Raw genomic sequence first — 27,971 nt, 5'->3', positions numbered from 1 at the left:
AAAAAAAAAATCTTTGGAGAGCCTTTTCTTCTTCTGTTATATTTACATTTATATCCTCCTTTGTTTCTAGACACACAATTTCTGCTGCCTCGGCCTCATAAAAATTCACTATTAATGGCTGCAGCACTGCAGCTCTCGCCAGAGTCTCTTGTCTTAGGAGCAGTGTTGTAATAAATGATCAAATTTGTCCAGACATTAAAATCTACTTTTCAGACTCATCTGTGATTTAAGGCTTTTAGATGGCTCATTGAAATGTGCTTAACTCAGAGTCTAGGTATTAGACATGGCCCCTGGTTATTAGCCGCTTCTGCACTTGACACCAAGCTTTTTTATTATAATCAAAATGACACTTGGGTGAGTTTCCAGAGCTATCACTCTTACTGGGCTCAAAACACATTTGTAGGTAATGAAGTGTTATGACAGGTTGGGACAGGAGATCTGGATTCCAAGCCAGCTTGCTTCCCAAATGAAAATGAGCATGGCAGTTTCAACTTGATTGCCAGCATCACAAAACTGTGGGGCTGAGACCTCAGGAGAGTGGACGAGGTTTGAAAGGTGAGGACTAGCTGCACTGAGAGAACTGTCTGGGGAATGGTATATGCTGGTCCTGCATTTAGCAAGCTACTCTCATGCCAAACCAGCAGTGAAACTGTGGAGACACAGACCCCACTACCTACCCAGGATTCCAGGCAGCTTGTACAGCCCACGGAAGGGTCTGTGCCACCACATCTTCACTGCGGGTTTTTAGATCCACTAGCTAGATTAAAGCTAGCATAGGCATGCCTACCTGCACTGTGTAGTGTAGACATACTCTCAGTATTTGTACAGTACCTAGCACAATGGGGTGCCAGTCTCAATTGGGGCCACTAAGCACTACTATAATACATAGAAATAACAACATTACTGTGCCCCCATCCTATTTTACGGAACAAATTTTATTATCAAACACTCTGATCGCAAGCTAGCTGTTTCTTTCGTCTCTAGAACAGAACACTGGGTTTTTCTTCAAGCCCAAGAGTAACAGTTTACACTGCTGTTTGCTCTCTGAGTACAAAAGCCACCCAGTTCTATGACCGGACATTATATCTGATGCATTGGTTTGTTTTCAAATGAGCCTGGAAATATTTCTGGAAAGCCAAGTAACAAACAAACCAGCCTAAAAACTGGCTGAGAGAAATGAAAACAAATTGAGACAAAGCAGATTCTTTTTAAAGGCACGCACCCAGGAAACCAAAAAGAGTAACATCAAAATGAAAGGTTTCAAAAAAAACGACAAAGTCACCTTTTCTTTGGTTAGTGAAGATTCTGGGGCTGTTTGTGGGCTCACTTACCTAGTGGAGTTAGTCCTCTTTTACACCTAAGACAATGGAACCTGATTTGTGTTTACACTGTGGCCCCTCTTCCTCTCTTTGGCAATGTGAAGTGGATGTAAATTCTCCTTTACATTGATATAATGGTGTAAAAGGGTCTTAAGTGTAAAGGAGAGCCATGCCCAATGATATACAGCCACACAGAACTTGTGTAAATGAGATTGGAATCAGGTCAATTAGTCACAGATTTTTAAGGGATCATTGTGATGATTTAATCTGACCACCTGCAATCACAGGCCATTGAATGTCAAAGAATTAATTCCTGCTTCACGTCCAATAGCTCTGCTTGCACTATCTGCTAGAAAAACATGAAATCTTACTTTGAAAAATTCTGTTGCCGGAGGATGCGTCACATCCCTTGGTATCTTTATGAGCACTGGCGCGAGAGGCCCCTGCGTACCGTTCTAACTATGTGCTATTTAGAATTGCTGTAGAAATAAGGAATTGCCAGAAAACAGTGACATAGGTGCTCTCTGTCAGTATACTCCACTTCGGTGCCGTATTTTGAGTGCAGTCAGTCCATTCTTTTGGTGTCAATTGGGACCTTTCACTATGTTTCAAGGTGAAAGTGGCAGTAATGTGTGTAATGGAAATTGCCATGCTTAACGCAGGGAGGGCGTCCTTTCTTCAAGCCCTGTTTTTACAGCCTCAGTAATATGTGAATGAACTGTCTGTGTTCATATATGATGCTGTCCAGTTCTTGACCTGATTCTTCTCTCATGCCACTGGTCTCGTGCCAACAATTTCAATGGAATTACTTCTGATTTAAACAGCAGGAGAATCAGGCTCAGGCCCTGCGTGAATTGATGTCCTAAACTTAGCCTCTGAGGACCTATAGGAACAAGGAATTCAAAAGCCTTTCACCAGCCTTTCACCAGACCAGATTGACTCCAGATCCCAGATGTTCTGCCCTTATTTCAGAGGTCACAGTGGCAATAAAGGCCTGGTCCAAAGCCAATGAAGTGAATGGGAAAATGCTCCCATTGACTAGCTGGGCTTTGGGGAGAAGGGGTCTGACAGGTAGCTCAGATTTGAAAGTTTCCTAACAAATTTCTGTTTGATTCATGTGGATGAAAGTTCTGCTTAAGGGACCCCAAACCTTTTTCACTGCAACTGTTTCCACTGGCAATATGCTGTTGTGACGGCGTGGGATTCCAGTTAGTGATGCAAAAGACCCATTATACTCTCAGTTTCATCCTTTTGGCAGCATAGCATATGATCCCCTGGCAGCGTACTCACTAGATTTTCAACTGACACTATGAGACCATTTGATTGTTTGTTTGTTCACAATCAACATCCAATTCTGTGGGAGGGCTTAGCTGATGCGATAATAGGCACTTCGGTGCATGGAATAGAAAATTCTTTCTATGCCTAATAAAGGCAGCAGGTGTATTCAGGATTTCTAAATTACACCACAGAAGTCTTGCCAAAGCTGCACTTGAAAGGGGTGGTTTGCAAATGAAAGCCCTGCGTATACACAAGTAACACTGGCTGTACGTACAAGGGAAACAATGCAAAATAAACTGTGATAACAGGGCTATCTGTGATGCACAGAAAAATTACACTGGTGTGAAGACTAGGGCTTACTATGTCCAGTGCTCAAGCAATGCCGAAAAGATCTCCGCCAGTTCAGCGGGACCTGTTTTAAGGTGCAGTATCTCCCAAACCCCCTGGGCTGGAAAGAAATGCCATATAGCTTTGGGAAGCTGGGATTCGTCCAATTTCACAGAGCTGGTACTGCCAACTCCAGATTGAGGACATCAGCCCTTAAAAAAAACAAAAAAACCCCACACATTATACCGATCTGGCTTTTGTTTCTACTCAGATCCTGATGTGGTTTGAGCTGCTGCTATATTGAGCACAGCTGGAGTTAGGCCCAGAGTCACCGAACTGGCTGAACTGTGCTCAGGGGAAGTGCACAGGTTGGTGATGGACTAAGGTGATATTAAGCCATCTTTGCAACTCCCTGATCATGTGGTCAATGGGCATTGGTCCTTGTCCCCAGCATGACTTAAACCTGGTGCCTCTGGCCCCAAAAGACCATCATAGCCACAGTCCCTTTTGCCAGGCTATTCCCCCTACACTAAACCCAAGAAGGGTTGACATAGGAGTGTCTATATCATCTCTCTGCCACCCAAGGATTCCTCCCTCCCCTGACCCAGGCAGCCAGTCCACTTTGCACCTCTGGAGTAGCCTCCAGGCCAATGAATCTGGCCCTAAAGCATTTAGTAATGGAAAGCATGGGATCCCATAATTAACACCTCATCAATATCTAACTTAACCCATGTCAGAACTGAAGTGGTTTAATTTGGCATGGTTGACTTCAATGGAGCTGAAAATCTGGCCCATCCATGATAACCAAGTGATGTGATATCTCACAACTAGCCAGGGCTAGGAACTTCAGAACCAGTAACTTTTCCAAGCAATGTCATGGACCAGTGATCAGAAAGATCTATTTTATCCTTGCTGCAGTTTTCCTATGTGGCAAAATGTTCTTCATTGTTTTTGTGCCTATGCTCCTGATTACATTCTTTTCAACCAACCTTCAAACCCCCTGTAATACCGCTCTGCATTTTACAGCTGAACTTCATTCTGTTCCTGAACACCGTACGGGTTCTGGCAACCAAAATATGGGAGACAAATGCTGTTGGGTATGACACAAGGAAACAATACAGGTAAATCCCTGGGCTGGATTTTGTTTACCAGCATAGTCAAGATTTTTCTGGCTAAAAGGGATGCTTTAAATGGTATGAATCACCTACAAGTCTCAATAAAAGGTGAAGCAGCCTTTGAAGCGTAGCTTCTGAGAAATTTCGGGGTTGATGGATTATTTTGCTACATTCATCTGAAATATCCTGGTTTTGTAAATTCATCTTCCAGACTGTGTGGGCATGCAAGTTCAGCTTTCCTGTGGGCATTTCTGAAAAATATGCATTCATTTATTCTAGCGCTGTCAAGCGATTAATTGCACTGTTAAACAATAATAGAATCCCATTTATTTAAATATTTTTGGATGTTTTCTACATTTTCAAATATATTGATTTCAATTACAACACAGAGTACAAAGTGTACAGTGCTCACTTTATAGTTATATTTGATTACAAATACTTGCACTGTAAAAAACAAAAGAAATAGTATAATTCACCTAATACAAGTACTGTAGTGCAATCTCTTAATAACAAAAGTTGAACTTACAAATGTAGAATTATGTACAAAAAAAAACTGCATTCAAAAATAAAACAAAAGGTAAAACTTTAGAACCTACAAGTCCACTCAGTTCTACTTCAGCCAATTGCTCAGACAAACAAGTTTGGTGACAATTTGCAGGAGATAATGCTGCCCACGTCTTGTTTACAATGTCACCTGAAAGTGAGAACAAGCGTTCGCATGGCACTGTTGTAACTGGCTGTGATGGATTCGGTCACAGGGATCCCCTTTGGGACTGTCACCTGATGTGCTGGAATCACCTCTGAGCCCGTTTTCCCTGCACTACAGTACTTGTATGAGGTGAATTGAAAAATACTCTTGTTTATCATTTTTACAGTGCAAATATTTGTAATCAAAAATATAAAGTGAGCACTGTACACTTTGTATTCTGGGTTGTAATAGAAATCAATACATTTGAAAATGTAGAAAAACATCCAAAAATATTTAATACATTTCAATTGGTATTCTATTGTTTAATAGTGCAATCACAATTAATTTTTTTAATTGCAGTTAATTTTTTTGAGTTAATCGCGTGAGTTAACTGCGATTAATCGACACTAATTCACTAATCTAGATCTATCCAGCAGAGGCTACAACTCTAGCACACCTAACCATAATGAAATATCATTAAAAAAAATCACACACACACAAATACTTACAGAACTCTTATAGAGGTGTACTCTCAAAAATCCCCTCTTACTCTTATAACCACCACCACCACTTGGGACCCAACTCAACCCATTGATCTACCAAACTCCTGAGAAAACAGATGGGTCTTGCAGGTTAACAATTCTGGGGGTGGCGAATCAAGGAGAGGGAGTGCATTCCAAACTGAGCACCCAACTTAGAGAATGTCCTGCCAGCAGATGTCTACCTTTAACTCAAGCAAGGTCCAGCATCTCTTCAAGGTGGTGTCTCACTTAACCAGCTCCAAAACCAATGAAGGACTGTCACACTGTTTGGAGTGGTTCACAACTGTGAGTGCCAATCTCAGGGCAGACTGTCAAAAATTAGATTTCACCAACCCAGTAACAAATGTGAATTCCTGAAGCACAATACCAGTCTTACCATGGAGTCACAGACAGTCCCCTCAGGCATTCCATGCTATCTTGCCAGCCAGGCAAGCTGGACTCAGTGATAGCTGGCTGCCACATAAAACCAAAGACCACAAAAGATTCAGGTTGCTTCCAGTCCCCAGAGACCAGTCACTTACCCTAGGTCAATTTGTACCTAGATCTCACACCACAGACAATGCTTGTAGCCAATCCTGTAATAAACTAACTAAGGATTTGTTAACTAAGAAAAGGAATGAGAGAATTATTTACAGGTAAAGCACATATATGCCAATGAGTTACAGTTTATGGTTCCAAAAGGTGACAGAGTTGTAGAAATCCGTCAGCACTGAATGTCTTATAGGGCTAACCCAGCTTGACCCTAGAGATCTCTGCTTTTGTTTCATGGCTCCTGCAAAAGTCCAAACAGCAAAAGAAATGCAAATTTTAATATAATTAAAGCTCCAGCTGGAACCAAATAGGCAGTCAGTTCAGACTCTGGAGCACTGGTGTAATGTATTCTCTCCACGGCGCTCTGCTTAACAAGTGGTTGGCCACATACTGCACTAGCTTCAGTTTCCAGTTGATTGCTGTGTGTAGCCTCCTGTAGAGTGAATTACAATAAACTATTCCTAAGGTGACAAAAGCGTAGATGAATGTGCAAAGGCCTGCATGAGAAAAGAAAGATTACATCTTCCTTCTCACCACCTGCCAATGGGAAAAACACTCGTGGCTGTCACACTTACCCGAACAGCCGGCTAGGTAGTGGCACACTGAAGTTGCAAAGCTGTATTGAAAGGGCGGTCCTAACCAGGGGAGCACCTCCGCCATTTTCTGGAAGAGTTTGAAACTGATCCCTTCTGGTACGTCCTGGGGTGCAAAAGTAGACAGGGTGCGATGGGGAGGTTGAGAGCCCATGCTCCCAGCCTCCACCACACTGAGCAGTGGAGCTAGCCAGCCGTGCAAGGGAGGTAGCAGTAGGCACACTTCCACTGGACCTCTTGGAGCTCCAATGCTTCACAGATCTCTCACTGAGGTGTTGCAGCTACAAGCCACACCCTATTGAAGGGTTTTTGCTGCAAGCCACAATAGAGCCCTTAATTTGTAGTGTTTTCTTGGAAATGCCCATTTCCTTTTTAACTGAACCCGCCCTAGGCTCATGAGCTTGTCAGCATTTCACACAAGAAAAGAGAGCTTTTGCTTTTTCAAGATGAACTGTAAAAGCTCTCACGGGTCCAATGTAATAGAAAAGTACTTGTGTACCACAGTGCTAATTCAGGTAGTAAGTACCTGCTGAGGGAGTGATGGCTGCAGTACAAATCACCCTTGTTGGGGTACATTTTGGGGACAGAATCAAGTGGGACTTGATGTTTTATGCTGGATTGAGGAAATGTAATTATCCCACATTGCCACTGGGACTTCTTTTATGCTGGAAAATGATTAGCTAAAAACAAAATAGGAAGTCATTACTCTGTAGGAGGTTGAAAAGTCAACAAATTTATGTTAGATGTAATCTTAAGGAGTCTACATGATCTCCTCACTGCAATCCACTCTCATTCTTGTATTTTTTGTAACTCTCTTACAGGAAGTTAGCAAAGTCCACCTTGGTTCTGATTCTGGTCTTCGGGGTGCATTATATTGTCTTTGTGTGCCTACCGCACACGTTCACCGGGCTGGGATGGCAGATCCGAATGCACTGTGAGCTCTTCTTCAACTCTTTCCAGGTGCGAGATATATTATCCGTTTTGTTCTCTGTCCTTCTCATCCCTTACCCCTTCTCTCTGGTTTTCTGCAGACCCTTGACACTATGTAACAGTGTAATTCTGACGCCAAAGGCAAATCACATTTTTACAGAGCTCTGACAAGGTTGGTCATTGAGTTCCTAAACCTAGGAGCAGCTGGGGGCTCTGGAGGTTCATTCCACACTAGAGAAAACACAACAGTACTCCTGCTCCTCTGTGTGCTATTTACCATGGAAGGGTTGTGACGACTATCTCTGGAGTGTGTTTTCTCTGCTGGCTTATTATTAGCTTTTGTGATAAAATAGATGTCTTTTTGTTTCCTAGTTAGGAAAGTTCTGCTTCAAGGATGAAGATTCTGAGTTTAATTTACTTTTCTATTATATGGATTCAATTACTATGCAAATACTATGGTGTAAATAACCACAAGATGATGTAGGTTCAAGAAATAACAGCGAAAGCAGACATTGCAGACACGAATCTGAAGATAGTAGAGAGCAGAGCTGATTGGTTGGAATAATTTTCCAACACAAAATGCCATTTTCACAAAAATCAAAATTTTCTGTAGGAAAATATCAATTTTGCAAAAAAAAAAAAATTGATTTTCTCTCAGGAAAACTGAAGTGATGGTTTTCCAACTGCCCTGTGCAAGGGTCTTGTTAATTTCACTTTCTGACTCTTGTCAGTTTCACATTCTCTCTGCAGGCAGGATTCTGGCCAGTGGAAACATTCCATTTTAGTTCTCCTGAAAGGGAATTTTTCTGGAAGTTTCTTCTCACAAAACATTTCACATTTTTTTTACTTTCTGTCCTCATTTGACAACAATTTTTTCCCCCCCAGGAATGTGAAATATTTCATGGGAAGGGATTTCCATTTCCCAGCCAGTTGTACTAGAGAGAGTATCTAGCTTCCATCTCCTTGTCTTCTTTCTCCAGGGATTGTGATAACAGATGAAACTCTGCTGGGTGTAGCTAAAAAAACATGGAAAGAACTTGGAAGACTTTGAGAAATGATAAACTTCATTAATATGTTTAACATAAGTTAGACATACTAAAATTTAGCTGGAAGGAGACTTACATTTGACACGCTTCTTCACATGGCAATTATCCCTTAATGATTTCTGCTTCCTTATCCTTCAGGGTTTCTTCGTCTCCATCATCTATTGTTACTGCAATGGAGAGGTAAGTTGAAAGCCCAGATTGGATGAGGCTCCTAACCAAAAATCACTGCGTGACAGAAAGGGATATTTTCTACAGAATGTAATAAGAGGGTAGTTGCGAGTTAGCAGTTTGTCCCTACAGCTACTGAGCAACTCTTAAAGGGATAGGGTCAGGTAGTTGGTTCCCTAAATTGTTATGAATTATAAAATAAACAAAATGGAAACAATTTTTGTCTAGATTTGAACAGGCCCCTGTATTATTTGCAGCTTGGTCGGAAACTGACTAGTAATATTCATTGTACCAACGGAGTGAAATGACATGCACGATGAAATGTAAATGCAATGTTTAAAAAGGTCTTTCAGTCAAGGTGACATTAGTGACACAGGGCCAGATTCTGATGCTCTTACTTCAGCAACACCTTACTCTAATGGTCCCTTCTGGCTTTATCATCTGAATCTATGATTACAATAGGACTGGAGAAAGGAACTGTACAACTTGAGAAAGTTAATTAGAATCTGGCTGATAGGTGATGACATTTGTATGGGCATTTGGGATTTTTCTTAAGGGTTAATATGTGATTTTTTAACCTGATTTTACACAGCTGGAGGGGCTTCATATCATGTGAATTTTCAAGATTGTGCTTTAAAGGGAAGATGGTTAAAGGTTTCCTTTAGCTTTTGACTCCTTCCCCTTACAATTTATGCCTTAGATCTGTTGGTTGATTTTGTTTTTTCCCTCTGGTAGGTTCAGACTGAAATCAAGAAGACTTGGACTAGATGGAACCTGGCTATTGACTGGAAAAGGACGACTCCATGTGGCAATTACAGATATGGCTCCGTCCTAACCAACATGACCCACAGCACCAGCAGCCAGTCGCAGATGGTGGCCAGCTCCCGCATGGTTCTGATTTCCAGCAAAGTCTGCAGAAATGCCAGTAGGCAAAATGAGGCACACATGAATTTGCCTGGGTACGTTAGGAGCAACTCTGAACAGGACTGTGTGCACCACTGGGTTCATGAAGAGGCCAATGAAAATGAAGAGAAGCAGGTGGATGATATATCGCTCAAGGAATCACTTAGACTGCGGGGTAGTAGCACAGACCCTGAGCGGAACAGGGTAGAAATGGAGGAGGCTCTGTGAACAGTCATGGACATCCATGGGGATGTCCAATATAAAACGAGTTGAATCCTCTCATGATGCCAACAGCTACTAGTATCCGTATACTGCCTTGAGCCAATCTCACTGAAGATCTTGGTCAATGATGAAGCTCAATTTACAAGGACTCCAGACCTACATAATGCTGCTGACTACGCAAAATGGTTTCTATGCTACTGTCAAGGTTCCCTCCCCACTCTGAACTCTAGGGTACAGATGTGGGGATCTGCATGAAAGACCCTGTAAGCTTATTTTTACCAGCTTAGGTTAAAAACTTCCCCAAGGTACAAACTTTGCCTTGTCCTTGAACCCTATGCTGCCACCACCAAACGTGTTAAACAAAGAACAGGGAAAGAGACCACTTGGAGATGTCTTCCCCCAAAATATTCCCCCAAGCCCTACACCCCCTTTCCTGGGGAAGGCTTGATAAAAATCCTCACCAATTTGTACAGGTCAACACAAATCCAAACCCTTGGATCTTAAGAGCAATGCAAAAGCAATCAGGTTCTTAAAAGAAGAATTTAATTAAAGAAAAGGTAAAAGAATCACCTCTGTAAAATCAGGATGGTAAATACCTTACAGGGTAATCAGATTCAAAACATAGAGAATCCCTCTAGGCAAAACCTTAAGTTACAAAAAGAAACAAAAACAGGAATATACATTCCATCCAGCACAGCTTATTTTACCAGCCATTAAACAAAAGGAAATCTAACGCATTTCTAGCTAGATTACTTACTAACAGAAGTTCTGAGACTGCGTTCCTGATCTGTTCCTGGCAAAAGCATCACACAGACAGACCCTTTGTTTCCCTGCTCCAGCTTTGAAAGTATCTTGTCTCCCCATTGGTCATTTTGGTCAGGTGCCAGCAAGGTTATCTTAGCTTCTTAACCCTTTACAGATGAAAGGGTTTTGCCTCTGGTCAGGAGGGATTTTATAGTACTATATAAAGAAAGGTGGTTACCCTTCCCTTTATTTTTATGACAGCCACAAATGGCAAAGGCACAAAAAAGTGAATTTTTAGCCAGAGGCTTTATACACGATAAAACATTCTGTTGAGACACAGCCATTCTTTATACGCTTACACTACCTGCATTACACTTAAAACTCTGCACAGCAAACACATCTTAGCTGGTTTATGCAAATGCTCTTCTGAAGGCATGTGAAAGGTGACTCCTCCATTTGTACACCTGAAAGGTGGAAATCAGAAGGTTTACAGTATATTGCATGTGAAGGGATTCTCTGGACTCCAAAATGTCGTCGCTGTGAATCACGGGGCTGGGAAAAACTTAAGGGTTTCCATCCAGTACCTTGTGAACTTTGATCTCAAAGCGGAATGTTTCAAATCATGTTTTTAAACTGAGATGCTGCTTACGTTTGATTATTTATACTATTGCTTTAGTTTGTTTTATGGAAACATCCAAACCAAAACCTCATGTACTATGTGACCTAAATTCTCTAATGAGACAGCCCCTGCTGCATGCACTGAGCTCTGCAGTGATTTGGGAATTAAGTGGCAATACTAACTGAATATGAAATCATTTGAAAACCTTCCGGGTAACTGAAATAATGCTAAAAAGAGCACCAGAAAATTTAAATATAATTAGTGCCCTGTAGTGGAGGAATGTCTCCTGCTGTATGTCGACCTCTGAAAGACTTTGATGTTGGACAGTGAATGGGTTTGTGCCCTCTGAATCTCCGTTAAACATCAAAAGACGACGTGATGGGGTGAATAGAGACCTGAACTACTTCAGCCAGCTTCAGTACTGTGTCAAAAGCACTTTTATTAAACACGTCAAGGTCTTTGCCAGATGCTTACTTCCTGTTGGCCAACTTTGGTCCAAAGATCCTTATGCAGAGATCAAATTCTTCTGCTGGCACACAATCCCACTCCATTCTTCCATGGATTTCCAAGCAGTGGAGTTCTGCTACAGGGTGGATTGGATACACAGGCTGGCAGCTGCCTACACCACGTCTCTCCACAGCCCCTCTAAGTGCACCCCTCTGACATGCTTCTGCTGTCCAGGCAATTTTTCATTGCTTCCCCTCATGCGGGGCTGCTATGTCAAGTGGAGAAGAGGCAGTTGAGCTCAGATGTGGTGATGGACATGGTATAACAATCGGACAGAACAGTTAAGGAGTTGCTGCTTGCCTCGCCATGTTGGCCTAGGTAGGGGGAACTCATGAGAGAGCCCCTAAATGGAAATGCAATGGCTCCCATCGTGGTAGGCTAGTGCTGCCGTCCGTGCCGCAGTCTTGACACTTAGAAAGATTTCACTCTTGCTGCCTTCTGCTCGGCCATAACAAGGGCAACGGCGGAGGGGGAAGCCCAGGAAATGCACTGAATTCCTCCCTTGTGGGAAAAACTCACACCACGGCCCAGGGGTGAAGATGGCAGCAAAAAGGCCATTTTTGTGGTGCTGCTGTGTAAGCTGGACCGCTTGGGGTGGGGTGGAAGGTGCAGCATGCTGCCATTCACATCCCCACACGTCATTCACATCCCCACACGGGGCTGGGGGGAGGGAGGGCTTCCATCCTAACTATTGAGAAGTACCAGAGTGTGCTGTAAAACACAGAAATGTTTTTTAAATGACTGAATTTGGGGGAAATGGATGAAAATAGTTTAAATTTCACCTGAGTGTCAATTGAGCCGAAAAGACTGAGATAACTAACGAAGCAATGATCTGTTTGGTGAACATTTGAAATTTACCAGGAACGGCAGTGCATTTCTCCCTACAAGGCATGAAAAGAAGAACAGGCCAGGGCGATGCCAAGTCCGCTCTCTGGGAACTGCATGATTTCCCACAAAAAGTCCCAGATCCCACAGCAACTTGGTTTATCCCAATTGGATTTGGCATGGGCTAAGCTCGGTCACGTCTGAATGAAATATCAGAGGGCTGATGCTGTGAAGTGCTAACTGATGTTAGATGTCAATTGTGCTGTTTCAGTTGCTGTTGTTTCATGATTTTGTTGGGTAGCTATTGTTCAGTGGCACATGAGAAACATTAAAAAACCCCTCCTTTTTTCAGCTTTTCAGTTGTGCTTAAAGCTTTGGCCTGGCACTTGTGCTTCTCGTTTATTTCTGCCTCTGTGGCCTATCAAATCTCTCTCAGAGACGCTTTTTCATTACAGTGATCCTTTTCCTACCCACGTATTCTCTGTGGTTAAAAGCTCAGATTTCCCTCACTGAGCCTATGAACTAGCCGCTAAACCTTATAGACAGGGGAATAGACAAGATGGCAGTTAGTGGGAGTTGGGTGCCCAAGTTCCTTTGACAATCTGGGCCTCTGTCTCTACTAATCTGGGTCAGATCTAGAGCAGCAAGAAATTGAAACAGAGCTACAGTCAATAGCCCAGAAAATAAGACAAACGTTCTGTCAAACCAATGAGCAAAGGTAAACAGTCCAGAAGAGAGAACTAGTGGGGGAAAAACCCATCAAAATGGACAAAGATGACATGAATGTAATAGAACGGATTTCCATTGCACTTCAGCACCAGCCCCTAACTGGCCAGCATTTCGACTTTGCCTGTATTATAGAGGTTTATTAAAGAAGCTTATGGGTCAACCTCATTTTCTCAACTGTGTAGATGCTGAAAAATTTTCATAACTCTTCCCTCTCCCCACCCGGCACCGACTCCAGCCCCTCTGCAGCCTTTCCTTCTGCAAAACTGATTGCCCAAGCTCATACCTTCACACTTCATCTGAATCCAAGTCTGGATACTGGTTCAGCAACTATTTCTGCTGGAAGAGCTGTCTGCTGCCTTGGAGTAATAATATTTTCTCTTCCCGATGCACAGGAGTGACGTTTTACAAATCAATCCCTGGATGCAGCTGTCTGAGGAAAGGGTCCTCCTGTCATCTTCCTTGCTTTATCACGGTGTCTCCAATAGAGTGTTCTTTCTTTATAGTTTTAAAAGCAAGTGCACGGCCAGTGAGAGAGCTCAGATTGATAGCACCAGCAACATGAACACCTCCTGATTTATGGCACTGCCAATGCAACTGCAAACATCCTCTTTACTATCCAGTCAGGTTGCCTCCTACCACACCGGGGCTGATCACTTCTAGTGACAGAGAGGTAGTGCTCGTTACTTTCTGCTCAGTGCATCAGGCCAGATTCTCCAATCTACCAGGGAAAGAAGCGGGTGGAGCAGAGCAGAGCTCAGTTATGCCTAATGGAGTAGGATCCCTGTACAACTCTGTAGCAAGACAATGACTTACTGGCACGGCACCTCCTGCTGGTCGTCTGGGTAATAGCTCTTTCCAGCCTCGGAGCGCCTCCTTCTGGCCGGTGTCTCGCCTGCCTCAGGGCCCATGTCCCTCCCGGACCCCAGTGCCCTTTTCCCTTGAGGTTCTGCCCACTGCAGTACCCGCACTCTCTGCATCTCCCCTCCCAGGGGAACCCCCAACCCTCTAAACCCACCTTGCCTCAGTGGCTACTGACAGTCATCATCTAGCCCCCACTCACTGGGGCAGACTGAAGTCTGTAATGGCCACTCATCACTGGCAAGGAGGATGGGAACTGCTGCCTTTGCCTATCCCCGGGCTACACCTCTGTAGCCCCAGTACCTTCATAGGGGTTTTACGAGGCTGGAGCTCCCCAGCTCCTTTTGCCCTTTCCCAGCACTGCTCCACTTCAGGTACCTTGCTCCCAGGCAGCTAGCCCTTCTCACTCCAGGGCTAGGGTGAGACTCCTTCAGCTCCTGGCCCCCAGCCCTCTTATAAGGGCCAGCTGGGCCTGGATTGAGCTGTCCACAGCTGTGGCTGCTTCCCCAGTCAGCCTAGCTTTTCCCAGCCGCAGCCCTCTCCAGGGCTGCTTTTAACCCCTGCCTATCGGAGTGGGGCAGGCGCCCCACTACAAACCCTCATCAGCTCCCTCTGTCAAACCCCTCACACCATTTCCACAGCTCAGGCTGAGTGGAGAATCAAGCCATTAATGTTCTTCTCTGTCATCATATTTAAAGGATCCATTGTAATGAGGGTATTAATGTGTTCCTGCAGACAACTGTAATACTCCGAAATACTTGGAATGGTTTTGGTGTGGGAGCAGGGAACATTTAAGAGAATGCTGCTTTGACGAACAACGTGACCGTCAGGGGACTTCTTTCCTTGAAAAGGTGTGCATGCGCTCCCTGCTGAACAGACTTGCATTTTAAAGGGTTTGGTAAGGTCATCTAGCCTGCCTTTGACCCATTGCAACAGCTGGATCTATGAGCCACTCCCTCCTATACTTGTGTCAACATGCCCCTTATGAAGAGCAGAGTCAACCTTTATTATTATTGTTGCCTGGTTAGATGCTTCTCCAAAATGGAATCCCTAAATTCACGTTGGGCTTTCAGTGCCTGTTAGTTCCATACCTAAAGCAGCTAAAAGAGCCAAAGCTTTTAAGATAACACATAGGAAATAAAAATATATAGAAGCGATGGAGGGGGAGTGTCAAAGGTTATGTCTCAAGGTCACCCCCTTGAGGTGAAGGCAGGTACTTCTCTAACCTCATACATCAGTCCGTGGGCAGCAGCAGTCTTGGGGCTGGTACCAGAGGCAGTGTCAGCTCCCACCCTCCCGCACAGTTAAAGGCCAAGACCTAGCCCTGAGAATTTCAACAAATGACACAAGCCAGCCCATCTTTTTTTCCCTTAAAGGGCTCAAGGTGGGAGTGCTGTCAATCTGTTCCTCATCCAGTAGCCCACAGCCCTGGTCTGGTTCAGAGTGTCACCCCAACCTGAGCTGAGGACCTCGCTGTTAAGGGCCTGCCACCATGCCTCACAGGTGTGGTGAGTTGGGGCTGATTGTGACTCCAAGGGGTCTTTAACCCCTTCTTGACTCGTGGAGGGGGTTCTCTGCCCCTCCACAGAGAGATTTTGATAGGCATAAAGAGTAGTTAGAGACCTAACTCCCATTGTCTCAGTGAGAGTTGGCAGCCTGTCATTTGTGGCTTTGACAATCTCCCTCATTAACCCTCAAAGGCCTCAGCCAGCCACTAACTAATGAAGACACTTTCTCTATGGGCCTGTGCCATAATTGTTCTTTAAGGGATTTCTTGCACCTTACTCTAAGGCATCTGGTATTGGGCAGGATACCGGACTAGATGAACCATGCTCTGATTAAGTGTGACAATCCTCTGGGCCTATGTTTTAACCTGTCTCTGAATCATGTGTGTATAGCAAGCATAAACTTTCGGTTACATTCATGCACCTAAGCAAAATGTATTTAAATGGGTTTCACAGCAAGGGAAAGCTTGGACTGACATTGGAACTAAAGACTGGTGCATTTGTCCTAGGCAGAGACTGGCACCCAAGGGAATTGTGATAAACCTCATGAAGAAAGGGTAAAAAATGGATATTGGGGGGTTCAGTTACAGTAAGCTTCATTGGGACAATAGAATTGGCTATACACATAACAAATCCATGAATTTAGTCCCAAGATCCTTAGCTTAGTATGGCTGGGACCATCTTTGAAGTGCTCATGAAGACTTGTGTGAGACAGCAAGATCATTAAAACAAGCAGGCAGAAAGATACAGACTGTGAGAAAGAGACTGATAAGAGCAAGAAAGCTGATTGACGTCAATTATCATGGTGCAACGCTAGTCTTGAAAAAAAGAAGCAATAGCTAAATCCTACCTGCCTCTCTGCCTATTTGCCTGAGAAACATCGCAGAGGTCAACACAGTGAAGGAGTGAATAAAAGACGCAAGAAAAGCCATCAAAGCTACGTAACGAACGCAACGGAAATTGGACAGCGAATTGGAGGAACCAGGAAGATTATTGATTGCTGCAAGTAAAAAAAAAAAAAAAAGGGGCGGGTGGCATAAAGAACGCAGATACCCTCTGAGTACACAGCAATGCTTTAAAATAAACTATTACTTGCCAAATTACAAATGCACATTACATTTTAGAGAAGTGACTGCCCCATTTCTGACTCCCCCCGCCCAAAAAGTAAACTTTTGAGCAGTGCCAGAGCTGAACCTGCGATTAACTTTTCTGAAGGTTCTGAACCATCCACTTAACTTCTTCCCTCCCCCATTAAAGACAAGTTCTAACAGACATTGGAAAAAACGGTATTAAATGCCACCCAGAAGGAGGAGTCTTGTGTTATTCCTGGCGTGGGATTAACAGGAGCAATGACGCTATTTTGCAACAAAGCTTGTCGTCATCAGATTTTCTGTCTAAAACCTCAACATATATTCCTTAGTCAGGCAAAAGTCCAGTTAGCCAATTCTATTCGGTTTGTTATGCTGGCAGACCAGGGGCCAGCTCTTGCCAAGCCTTTAGGCCTCAGCCTAGCACGGCTTTACACCAGCTGAGGAGCTGGTCCATACTGTGTTGAATAAGTGGTGACTTTATCAAAGCAACGTTTTCTGAGGTGCTTTGGTGAGCCCCTCATTGAACTTTTACGATGATGGCAGTTCGCGAAATGTATCTAAACAAACGAAGAGAGCACTGAAGTTTAGAAACATAACAGGACACGTTATGATGGATATTGTTTCTGGGCTCAAGGAGCCTGTTTCAGCTAAAGATTTACCCCCAATGTATGGGAAGCATTGACACCAGCTAGATGATGAAAGTAACTCTATGCCAGCTTGTTATTTACACGTACTTCAGTGGTGCTGCACTGGTTTATACTGGCGGAGGATCCAGGGTCGTGAGATGACCATGGTAGTTTTTATTTAAAAGAAATAATTCAGTGAGCCACATCAAAAGAGTATTCTTTTCACGTTCTCTTTGCGACCTGATTTAATTTAATTAGTCTGCACTGTGACCAGCAGCTTTAAATACTCCCTGGCATATTGGCCGTTATGCACACAGGCCACAGCTGACATCCCAGAAAATCCAAAGGGCCAGTTTATTTTTGTCAGACATTGTTGTATTCTGACATAACCGTGACTGAAGCTGTGGGGCTGGGAGAAAGTTTTCCCATCTTTTCAGGCTGCAGTGAGTGACGTGGGAACCCCATGAAGATAACTGGAGTCTTTCCATTGACTTCATTGAACATTAGACAATGCAATATGGACCTGATCTAAATAATGCTGAGACAGATGAATCTTACCAGAAATTTCATTAGAGTTTGAAAAATATTTTTCACATATAACAATATAGATCTTTGACTATATTCATGACTTGTTTACACACATAGCCCCTTTGTGAGTTGAACAACAGATGGTGTCAACCTTATGCGCAAGTATGAGTGAAGATGCTAAAGAAGGGACGACCCAAACACATACAGAATAGGGGACATTGGACAAGTTCTGAGAAGTTGGTTACAACTGGGGCCTGAACTACTGTGACCAGTGATAAAGAGGCAGGCCCTTTGGGAGAACAAAGAACATGGGTGTCTTATAATGTGGGAAAAGATGCATATTGGAGTTTGACATGAGGCCCAGAGCTGACAAACACACAGAGACTGAATTAACCCAGTTGGTGAGATGTGGGTTGGAATCAAGAATTTTTCCTGCCATGTTTAGTCAATGCTTCCCATATTATATGACAACATTCTTGCTTACCTAGAGATATTTTGGGACCTGATCCAAAGCCCATTAATTCAATGGGAAGCTCTCCATTGACTGCAATGGATTTTGGAGCAGGCCCTTAAGTAATATTACTTTGAGCTGTCTCTGTTGAGCGGTGTTTAACTACAGCTTATTTTGTCATTCTCAATGAGTCTCTTACAAGTTTGGTTCCCGGATTTGGAATTGCAGTCACTGCAAGAGGAATCAAATAACCCAGAGTAAAAAAGAAACTGGGCCTGATTCTGAACTCAGTTACAAAGGTGCAAATCAGGAGTACCTCTGTTGATGCCAATAGAATCAGACCCATGTAAAATGGTGGTGTGAGAGGAGAATCAGCCTCTGGACTTTTGACCAAAAGGGAAGCAAAATCAAAAATGAGGTTATAGATGAAGTACATGGTCAAAGGCAAAGGAACGGCAAGTCACCTATCTAAATTGTGCTGCAAATGCAACCTGGCTTTGGTCAGTACAGATGGGGCAATGTGGCATCTTTATTATTATAACAGTGTGTATGCGGAAACGTGAGAAAGCAAGGTCATTTTGAACAAATTCTAGTTGATTGCAGGGGGAAAGAAAGAAAACTTGGCATTTAACTCAATAAGTAGCAAACTGTAAGTAGTATTTTATAGGCAATTATGTCTGACAACTCTCCAGGAACACAAAATCACTATGAAGTTGATAAGCATGCTTGTCTCATGCCAGGAAACACTATGAAATGAGTTAAGAGAACTATACAAATATTTCTGCTCTATTCATGCATTGTATGATTAGCACGAATATATTTCTGCTGCAATCAACCTGATTCTGTCTGAATTTATCAAAAATTGTTTGGGGTTATTTAATACAAAACATAAGTTGTGCTGTGTGATGCTGGCAGACCAGGTGCCAGCCCATGCTAAGGCCCCCTAGGCCTCACTGAACACTGGCAGATGCATAGCTGGAAACCAGTGGACACTCCCCTGTGTCAGGTTTCAGAGTGGCAGCTGTTAGTCTGTATCCACAAAAAGAAAAGGAGTACTTGTGGCACCTTAGAGACTAACAAATTTATTTGAGCATGAGCTTTCGTGAGCTACAGCTCACTTCATCAGATGCATGCAGTGGAAAATACAGTGGGGAGATTTATATACACAGAGAACATGAAACAATGGGTGTTACCATACACACTGTAACAAGAGTGATCAGGTAAGGTGAGCTATTACCAGCAGGCAAGCGGGGCGGGGGGAAACATTTTGTAGTGATAATCAAGGTGGGCCATTTCCAGCAGTTGACAAGAAAATGTGAGGAACAGTAGGGGGGGAAATAAACATGGGGAAATAGTTTTACTTTGTGTAATGACACATCCACTCCCAGTCTTTATTCAAGCCTAAGTTAATTGTATCCAGTTTGCAAATTAATTCCAATTCAGCAGTCTCTCGTTGGAGTCTGTTTTTGAAGTTTTTTTGTTGAAGAATTGCCACTTTTAGGTCTATAATCGAGTGGCCAAAGAGATTGAAGTGTTCTCCAACTGGTTTTTGAATGTTATAATTCTTGACATCTGATTTGTGTCCATTTATTCTTTTACATAGAGACTGTCCAGTTTGGCCAATGTACATGGCAGAGGAGCATTGCTGGCACATGATGGCATATATCACATTGGTAGATGTGCAGGTGAACGAGCCTCTGATAGTGTGGCTGATGTGATTAGGTCCTATGATGGTGTCCCCTGAATAGATATGTTGACACAGTTGGCAACGGGCTTTGTTGCAAGGATAGGTTCCTGGCTTAGTGTTTTTGTTGTGTGGTGTGTGGTTGCTGGTGAGTATTTACTTCAAGGTTGCTTGGGGGGCTGTCTGTAAGCAAGGACTGGTCTGTCTCCCAAGATCTGTGCGAGTGATGGGTCGTCCTTCAGGATAGGTTGTAGATCCTTGATGATGCGTTGGAGAGGTGTTCGTTGGGGGCTGAAGGTGACGGCTAGTGGCGTTCTGTTACTTTCTTTGTTGGGCCTGTCCTGTCGTAGGTAACTTCTGCAAACTCTTCTGGCCTCTGTGTGTTAGCGTTGTTAAAATAGCTGTTATGTTGATAAGAATGTGTTTAGTGTTTAGTCATGAAGAAATGCTTGTAGGATGCTGCATGTATTGATCTCACTTATAACACCTGTAACCCATGGTATAAAGTTCTGCTGAGTGGTTGCACTGTAAACTTCTGTAACTGTGTAACTCACCAAACAGGAAAGAAGCATTAACTGATGTAAAACACTGACTTCCTACTGAAGGTGTTAGGTCCTGCCCACAAGAAGGTCCACTGAAACCAAATGAGCCATTGTGAAACATCAGAAGACAAAGACCTTGTTGATTGCCCCATGGAGAGGGGACCTGCACATGAATTCATCCCATCAACTTGAGCTCTCGGGGAAGAGAATAAAATTGCCTAATAAGAAGGAACTGTAGCACTATGCTGCTTGGAATTTGGAGAGGGCAATATTTCTAAGCATAAGCAAGGATCCCCAAGCTGCTTAGCTTGGGTTAGCCCTGAAGGACATATGGAGCTTGCATATTACTGCAACATTTATTACCTTTTGAAACCTAAGCTTGTAGCTCATGTGTTTACCTGCTTTAACCTTGTATATAACTCTCATTTATTTTTCCTAGATAACAAATCTTGAGTTAGTTTATTACAGGACTGGCTACAAGCGTTGTCTTTGGAATGCAATCTCTACGGTACAACTGACCTGGTCCTTTGGGACTGGAAGTAACCTGAATATTGTTGTGATTTTAGGTGTAAGGGACCATCTATTGAAAAAGCAGGTGGGCCTGCATGGCAAGAGAGACCGGAGTGCCCAAGGGGACTATCTGTGACTCCATGTTAAGGCTGTTATAGTGCTTGAGGAGTTTACATTTTTTACTGGGTTGGTGAAATCTAATTATAGAACATACAACCAGTTTGTGCCCTGTTCCTGGCCAGACTGCCCTGAGGTTGGCACTCACGCTTGTGAGCTACTCCAGACACCCTGACATCCTGTCCCCTTTGTTGAGATACATTTTTTCCATAACAAGCATCCGCGTATTTATGTCATGTCTTTACCACTGTGATGCCAACAAGCTGTTTATTTAATGTGTTCGAAATTCCAGGAACTAGCATGCTCAGCAAAGGTGCCAGTAGATCTCACGCTGGTTGTAATGAGTTTATGCAGGAGACATGGGAGCACATGAGTTTCCAAGAAGCAAAAGAACACATCTAAGCAGGAAAAAAACCATACCACAGCAGCAAGTCTCAGATCCTGGGTCAACTTATTCAGGCTCTTTGGGCTTGTGCTGCAGAGCTAAAAATAACGATGCAGACATTCAGGCTTGGGCTGGAGACCAGGATCTGAGCTCCTCCCCCCATCAAGGTTGATTCCCCACTCTGGCACTTCGAGTGCAGAAGTTGGGGGCCTGCAAGGACTCTAAAAATTAATACTTGCCACTCCAGGCTTGTATTAAACTTCCAGTTAAGTTACAGCTTTTCTCTGACTTTGGATGGGTAGATGTTGCCACCACCCAAGTGCAGACCCCTTTGAAAGCCCAGGAAGGCGCACTTGGGAATTCCTTCCTGTGGGGCACCCTCAAGCCCTTTCACCCTCCCTCCGGGAAAGACCTGAGAAAGAAAAAGAAAAAACATAAATCAGCTGTTGCCACCAGCTAACTAAAAAACATGTGTACAAACCTCTTAAGACAGAGAAATCCAGTCCTGTTCTTAAAAAAGGTAAATTTTATTAAAAACAAAAAGAAAGAAAATACATCTGGAAAATCTATGCTAGATTTTAAAAGAGCAACTCCAAGGACTAAGCACCAAGAATAGCTTTCTTGGGGTCCAGCTTAAAAGGTTACAAGCAAAACAAATGCACCTAGGGTTAGCACAGAGGAATCCACAAGACATAAAGAAATAAACAGAGAAACCTAAGTAGATAACCTGACCTCCTTACATGTCTGGGGTCTCAAATGAGTCGTTTCTAGGTCTGATACTGATGACTTTTCATACCTGGCCCCGAGCTTCTTACAGCATAGTTGCTGCTCTGTCCACCTCTCCAGCCGAGAGAACCACAACAGACAGACAAGGGGCAGTTTTTTCTCAATTTGTAAAAGTTCTCACCTTCCCATTGGCTCTTTTGGCCAGGAGCCCACTCACTTCCTTTTACCTATGCATAGCAGTGAGACTTTTTAACCCTTTACCGGTAAAGCAAGTAGAGAACAGCTACTAAGAGTGGTTTTGTAGCTAACTGGCTGGCTGGGTGTCCATAAAAGGGAGCTTCCCACCGCATTCCATTCATCACACTGGGTTTCAGAGCTTGGGCTCCGGCCTGAGCCCGAATGTCTAAACTGCTATTTTTTGCTCCCCAGCATGAGCCTGAGTCAGTTGACTCAGACACTGAGACTCACTGCCCTGGGTCTTTTTTTTTTTTTTTGCTTTGTAAATGCACTCTGAGTTACTGAGCACTACTGTTATATACATTTTCTCTATACATCAAACCTTACTGTAATAATATATACAGTATTACGATATTAAACAGGATACATACATTAAACAAAATGACTACAGCTACACATGCAAATGAACAAATGTCCCCAAACCTTAAGTTCCAGCTTTGTTTCTCTTGTTTACCAGTATCACACACAGTTTGGAACTCTACACGACACAGAGACACCTACTGCACGAATGCTATAACTGCAAGAAAATGTATCTTGACACTCATTGGCCAAAACTGAGACGCCACTGTTTTGGAAATAATAGGGCAATCTAGAAGCTTCCTGACATTTAGCATATTAAAATGAATAATTATTATTCTTAAACTGTATATACTTGGCCATAGATTGATATGGTGCTTTACAAACATACAGTACAGCACAGGTCATGCACTGATAGTTTGCCAGTCTAAGGTAAATGGAAAACAAATACAAGACAATATGGAGGGCATTCCAGGGATGGGAAAACAGAAAGAAATTACTGGAGTAGGGAAAAGGTGATTAAAGCATTCCTGGAAAAAGTGGGTTTTACCATGGGACGTTTGGCAGACTGAAGAGTGGGAGATTATTTCAGGTATAGGGTAACATGACAGAGAGTATGATGCCAAGAATGAAAATGGAGGTTCAGTTAAGCAAGAGGACTAGGAGAGGTGCAGGGAGCAAATTGAGTAGGTAGAAATGACAGCAGAGATGTAAGTAGAGCAAGGACCTTGGTTGATATGGTCAGTGACAGAACAGGAAGGTGACTTTCACAGTGAATACTTGTGAATGGGTTGGCAGGTTAGCAGCACCAGGCCAGATGTTCCACTCCATTACACCAGTGTGACAGCGTGGAAGACAGGCCTAGTAGGCTGACGTCACTGGAATTACACACGTGACAGAAATCAGAATGAGGCCCTATGAGCTGGTCTACCCACAGACTCACACGGAGAGCACTGGTCTCATTCACACCATTTGGGTATTTTGGTGTAAATCTGCATGTGGACGCTCATATTATGGAATAAAAGTGTCCCCACCAATATTCGAGTGGAGTAGGAAATGTTTTTTCCCATCCTGTGAAAATTTTCTAATGGCCTTCTGTACATTTTATCACAGTTCCATGTCTATTAGTGCTGTCTCTTCTTTGCTCAAAGAGATAGTGTTCCCTTTCGTATCTATGTTGAGTCATGTATACTTATAGCCAGAGGTCAAGCTTATAATGACTTGTGAACCATGATGGATGCTGTACAATAAACAACGGTCACTAATACCCTGGCAATCCTGCAGGAGCAGGGTGGGAGCATACTTATGTGTTACCGATAATCGGATTGATTCATCACAGGGATAGATTATTTTTGTTTTCATTTTTCAAATTTTGTTATGCTAATGACTTGTAATTATACACATTTTTCATCTGAAAGGATCTCAAGACACTTTACAAACTGATGTACCAATTGTGGGCCAAACGTTCACAATAAATGTGCAGCATGGTCAGTGCTGCAAAATAATTTCTGGGTACATTTTTAAATGAAAGCAGAAGATGGCTAGATCAGGGGACTTGAAATTGGGATTCAGTTCCTGACTAAGGCCTTGTCTACACTGCAAGTGCTTTGTCAGTATAGCTAAATTAGCAGAGCCCCTAGGGTAGACGTAGCTTATGCTGACAGAAAGCGTTTTTCTGTTCATATAGGCCCGGTCTACACTACAGACCTAGAGTGCTATAATTATGTTGATCACTGGTGTGAAACATCCATACCCTTGAGCAATGTAGTTATACCAACCTTAAACCCCTGTGTAGACAGCTCCCATCGACACAGCCACCGCCTCTCGTGGAGGTGGATTATCTATGCCAACTTTCTCCCATCATCACAGGAGCATCTTTACCCAGTGCTACAGCAATGCAGCTGCTGACATTAGCTATACTGACAAAAGCCCTCTTCTGCCTCTGCACAGGGGTTCCAGCATAGCTATGCTGGCTAAGGGGTGTAGCTCTTTTATGCCTCTGACTGCCCCAACAAAACTTCATAGTGTAGGCTTGGCTTTAACCACTGACTTGCTGTGTGAGCCCAGGAAGATCACAAGTTGGACAGTTGAATACGTGGTACCCCCGTGGTGCTCAGAGCTGTATGTATAGAAGTACACACCAGAAGCCATTTGCAATGCACAACAATTCATCAGTATATTCACAGACAAATGAGAAGCAAACCTGTCAGACAGCTTCTTGTTAACACTCAGTACATTGAGTCTAACAAGTTGAACGTAGGGATGAAACAAAAACAACTGCACACATTATTGGTTCTTTATGCTAAACTGTGCTTAATTTTCCATAGAAAATAACTAGATCTTGCTTGGGTTATACAAAATATGAGACGTGATGATTTTCACTGTGCAGTCATTGATGAAGTATTTGTTTCTTGCTTATTCATATATATGATCATTACTTGAGCCCTAGAGCTGGTTGAATAATAACATAACTGATCAGGAAAATGTTTGCAATTCCCAGTGCTGAGTTCAGTTTGTGATGATGTGACGCTGTGTATAAGAAAGATGGCCATTTGTAGCATTGTTGCTACCACTGTTAATCTTGTACAAAATATGTCATGTACAGTGTCAATGGAAAAGTTACAGTCTTTCAGATATGGTTATCCTGGTTAAATCCATGTACCATCTTTGCATCTAAAGTTGTGAATATTGGCTGTCGACTTGTAGCTTATACATGCGTTGTATTCCTGGGTAACACCCACCGGATAAAATTTACAGCAAGGCTAGACTGCTGTGTGTCGATGGCCCATTAGGGACACTTCACTCTAACAATCAGCCATCGAAGAAACTCATGTCTGTGGAAGCCTCAGAAAGAATACGGGCAATGGCTGCCCCTGTGAGTCATCAAAGCATGTAAGGGCATGTGATAGGCTCACGTGACCCTGGACACCATCTTGGGCCAGTAATTTCCCGTGCAGGCTGTGAGCTTTGAGACAGTAAAATTCCATGCACATGGAAAAGGCTATAAAAAGGCAGCTGAGGTATCTCCATGTCATCTCCATTTCCCTGGATTGGCTTTCTAAAAGGAAGCATCGGACAAGGACTGATGACCCCCAATATGTTTGGAAAACTCCAAAAAGGCTTTTGCAAGCTACCAGTTTATTCCATCACTGTTATGATCCTGATCTATAAACACTAAAAAAAAAAAAATCACCTGCATGTATATGATCTATTAACCATTTATAAAACGCTCTTCTTTTCTTATTAAATCTTTAGTTTTTAGTTACTAAAGGATTGGCATCAGCGTGATTATTGGGTAAGATCTGAGTTATATATTGATTACAAGGCCCCTGTATTTGAGTAAATTGGTTTTCAGTAACCACTCATCATAAAGCCCAGTGTCTGGGTGGTGAGCCAAGGCCTGGAATGCCTAAGGAGACTGCCTTTTTGGCTTCTTGTTAACCAATTTGGTGAGACAGAAGTTCACTTTTGCTCCTGGCTTGGTATAGTCCAGGGATCGGTAACCTTTGGCACGCAGCCCATCAGGGAAATCTGCTTGCGGGCCGGGACAGTTTGTTTACCTGCAGCATCTGCAGGTTTGGCCAATCGCAGTTCCCACTGGCCACAGTTCACCGTTCCAGGCCAGTGGGAGCTTTGGGAAGCAGCGTGGGCTGAGGGATGTGCTGGCCGCCGCTTCCCGCAGCCCACATTGACCTAGAACGATGAACCGTGGCCAGTGGGAGCTGTGATCAGCTGAACCTGTGGACGCTGCAGGTAAACAAACCATCCCAGCCCACCAGCAGATTTCCCTGACGGGCCGCGTGCCAGAGGTTGCCGATCCCTGGTATAGTCTAATGATTGAATAACCACCAATTTGGGGGTGAATCTGTCCTATTTTTCAGCAGTCTGCCCTAAATTTGGTATTCTCAGCTGTGTCCTATTGAGGCACGGTGACAGATGATTCCTGGGGCCATGGGGTTAATTGTTCACAAATATTCAGATGACAACTAGTTATCCATGAAAAGCCAGACAGATTCATGAGTTTTATCACAATGTGTGATTCATTTGAAATACTGTGCTAGAAGCACGTTACGTGTTATCCTTATTATGTCTGCTTCTGCAATGTTAAAGTCAATGGTAGTTTGCCATTGACTTTGATGGGATCAGGATTGGTCTCTACCTGCCACTACTGATTCTCCTGTTCAAAAAGTTTGATTTATCCAAATAGGGAGCAGAAATAATACAATACTTAAAATAATACAATAATTCTGACAGGTTTGCTTCTCATTTGTGACTTAAGAGACTAACCATATACCATAAAGAATGAACAAATATTTCAATCGCAGTAAAAAAGAATGGAAAAGCTGATGCAGGATTCAATCAATAAAGAATTAAATGATGGGAATTTATTTAACACCAATCAATGGTGTTTTATATGAGAACAGGTTTTGTCAAACAAACCTGATTTCATTTTTTGATGAGATTACAAGTATGCTTGATCAAGGCAACTTTGTAGATGCAATATACATAGACTTTTGCGAGGCATTTGACTTAGTCCCATATGATATTCTGACTAAACACTTAGCACTAGGCAACATCAATAAAGCATGTGTTAAATGGATTAAGAAATGACTAACTGACAGATCTCAACAACCAGCTGTCAATGGGAAATCATCATTGAATGGGGGTGTTTCTTGTGGGGTTCTGCAGGGAATCTGTGCTAGGCGTGATGCTATTCAATATTTTTGACAGTTATCTGTATGTAAATATAAAATTGCTGATAAAAATTGCAATGACATAAAGATTCTCAGACTGGTAAATAATGATCAGGACAGGACAGTCATGCAGAGAATTTGGATCACTTGGGCCCATTCAAACAAAATGTTTTTCAGTATAGGCAAATTGAAGGTCATAAATCTAGGAACAAGGAATGTAGTCGGCCTTACCCACAGAATGGGGGCTTTTATCCTAGAAAGCAGTGACTCTGGAAAGGATTATGAAGTCACAGTGGACAAACAATTCAATGTGAGCTCCCAGTATGATGCAGTGGCAAAAAGGGCAAATCCATGGATATATAAACAGGGGAGTACTGAACAGGAGTAGAGAAGTGATTTTACCTCAGTATATGGCATTGGTGAGACCAGTATTGGAATACCCTGTACTACATCCAGCTCTGGTTTCCACATTTTAAAAAGGATGTTGAAAAATTGCAGAGGGCGCAGGAAAGAGAAACAAAAATGAGCTGAATGCAGGAGAAAATACCTCACAGTGAGGGCCTTAAAGAACCCCATTTGTTTACCTTATCCAAAAGAAGATTGAGCGATGACTTGATTACTGAGTATAAGTACT

General features: G+C 43.0%; 1 protein-coding gene across 1 annotated transcript in view; it reads left to right on the top strand.

Annotated features, from left to right (window-relative positions):
- PTH2R (parathyroid hormone 2 receptor) overlaps window positions 1–13,143 on the top strand; it is a 94,059-nt gene extending 80,916 nt beyond the window's left edge. The window contains exons 10-13 of the mRNA XM_074968033.1: window positions 3,951–4,045; window positions 7,215–7,353; window positions 8,508–8,549; window positions 9,273–13,143. Of these exons, the coding sequence (XP_074824134.1) occupies window positions 3,951–4,045; window positions 7,215–7,353; window positions 8,508–8,549; window positions 9,273–9,668 (672 nt within the window). The 3' untranslated portion in view covers window positions 9,669–13,143. The remainder of the gene's footprint in view (window positions 1–3,950; window positions 4,046–7,214; window positions 7,354–8,507; window positions 8,550–9,272) is intronic.
- The last annotated feature ends 14,828 nt before the right edge of the window (window positions 13,144–27,971 follow it).

This window comes from Natator depressus, chromosome 11, assembly GCF_965152275.1.
Source record: "Natator depressus isolate rNatDep1 chromosome 11, rNatDep2.hap1, whole genome shotgun sequence".
NCBI lineage: Eukaryota > Metazoa > Chordata > Testudines > Cheloniidae > Natator > Natator depressus.
This window is presented reverse-complemented; position numbering and strand designations above follow the sequence as displayed.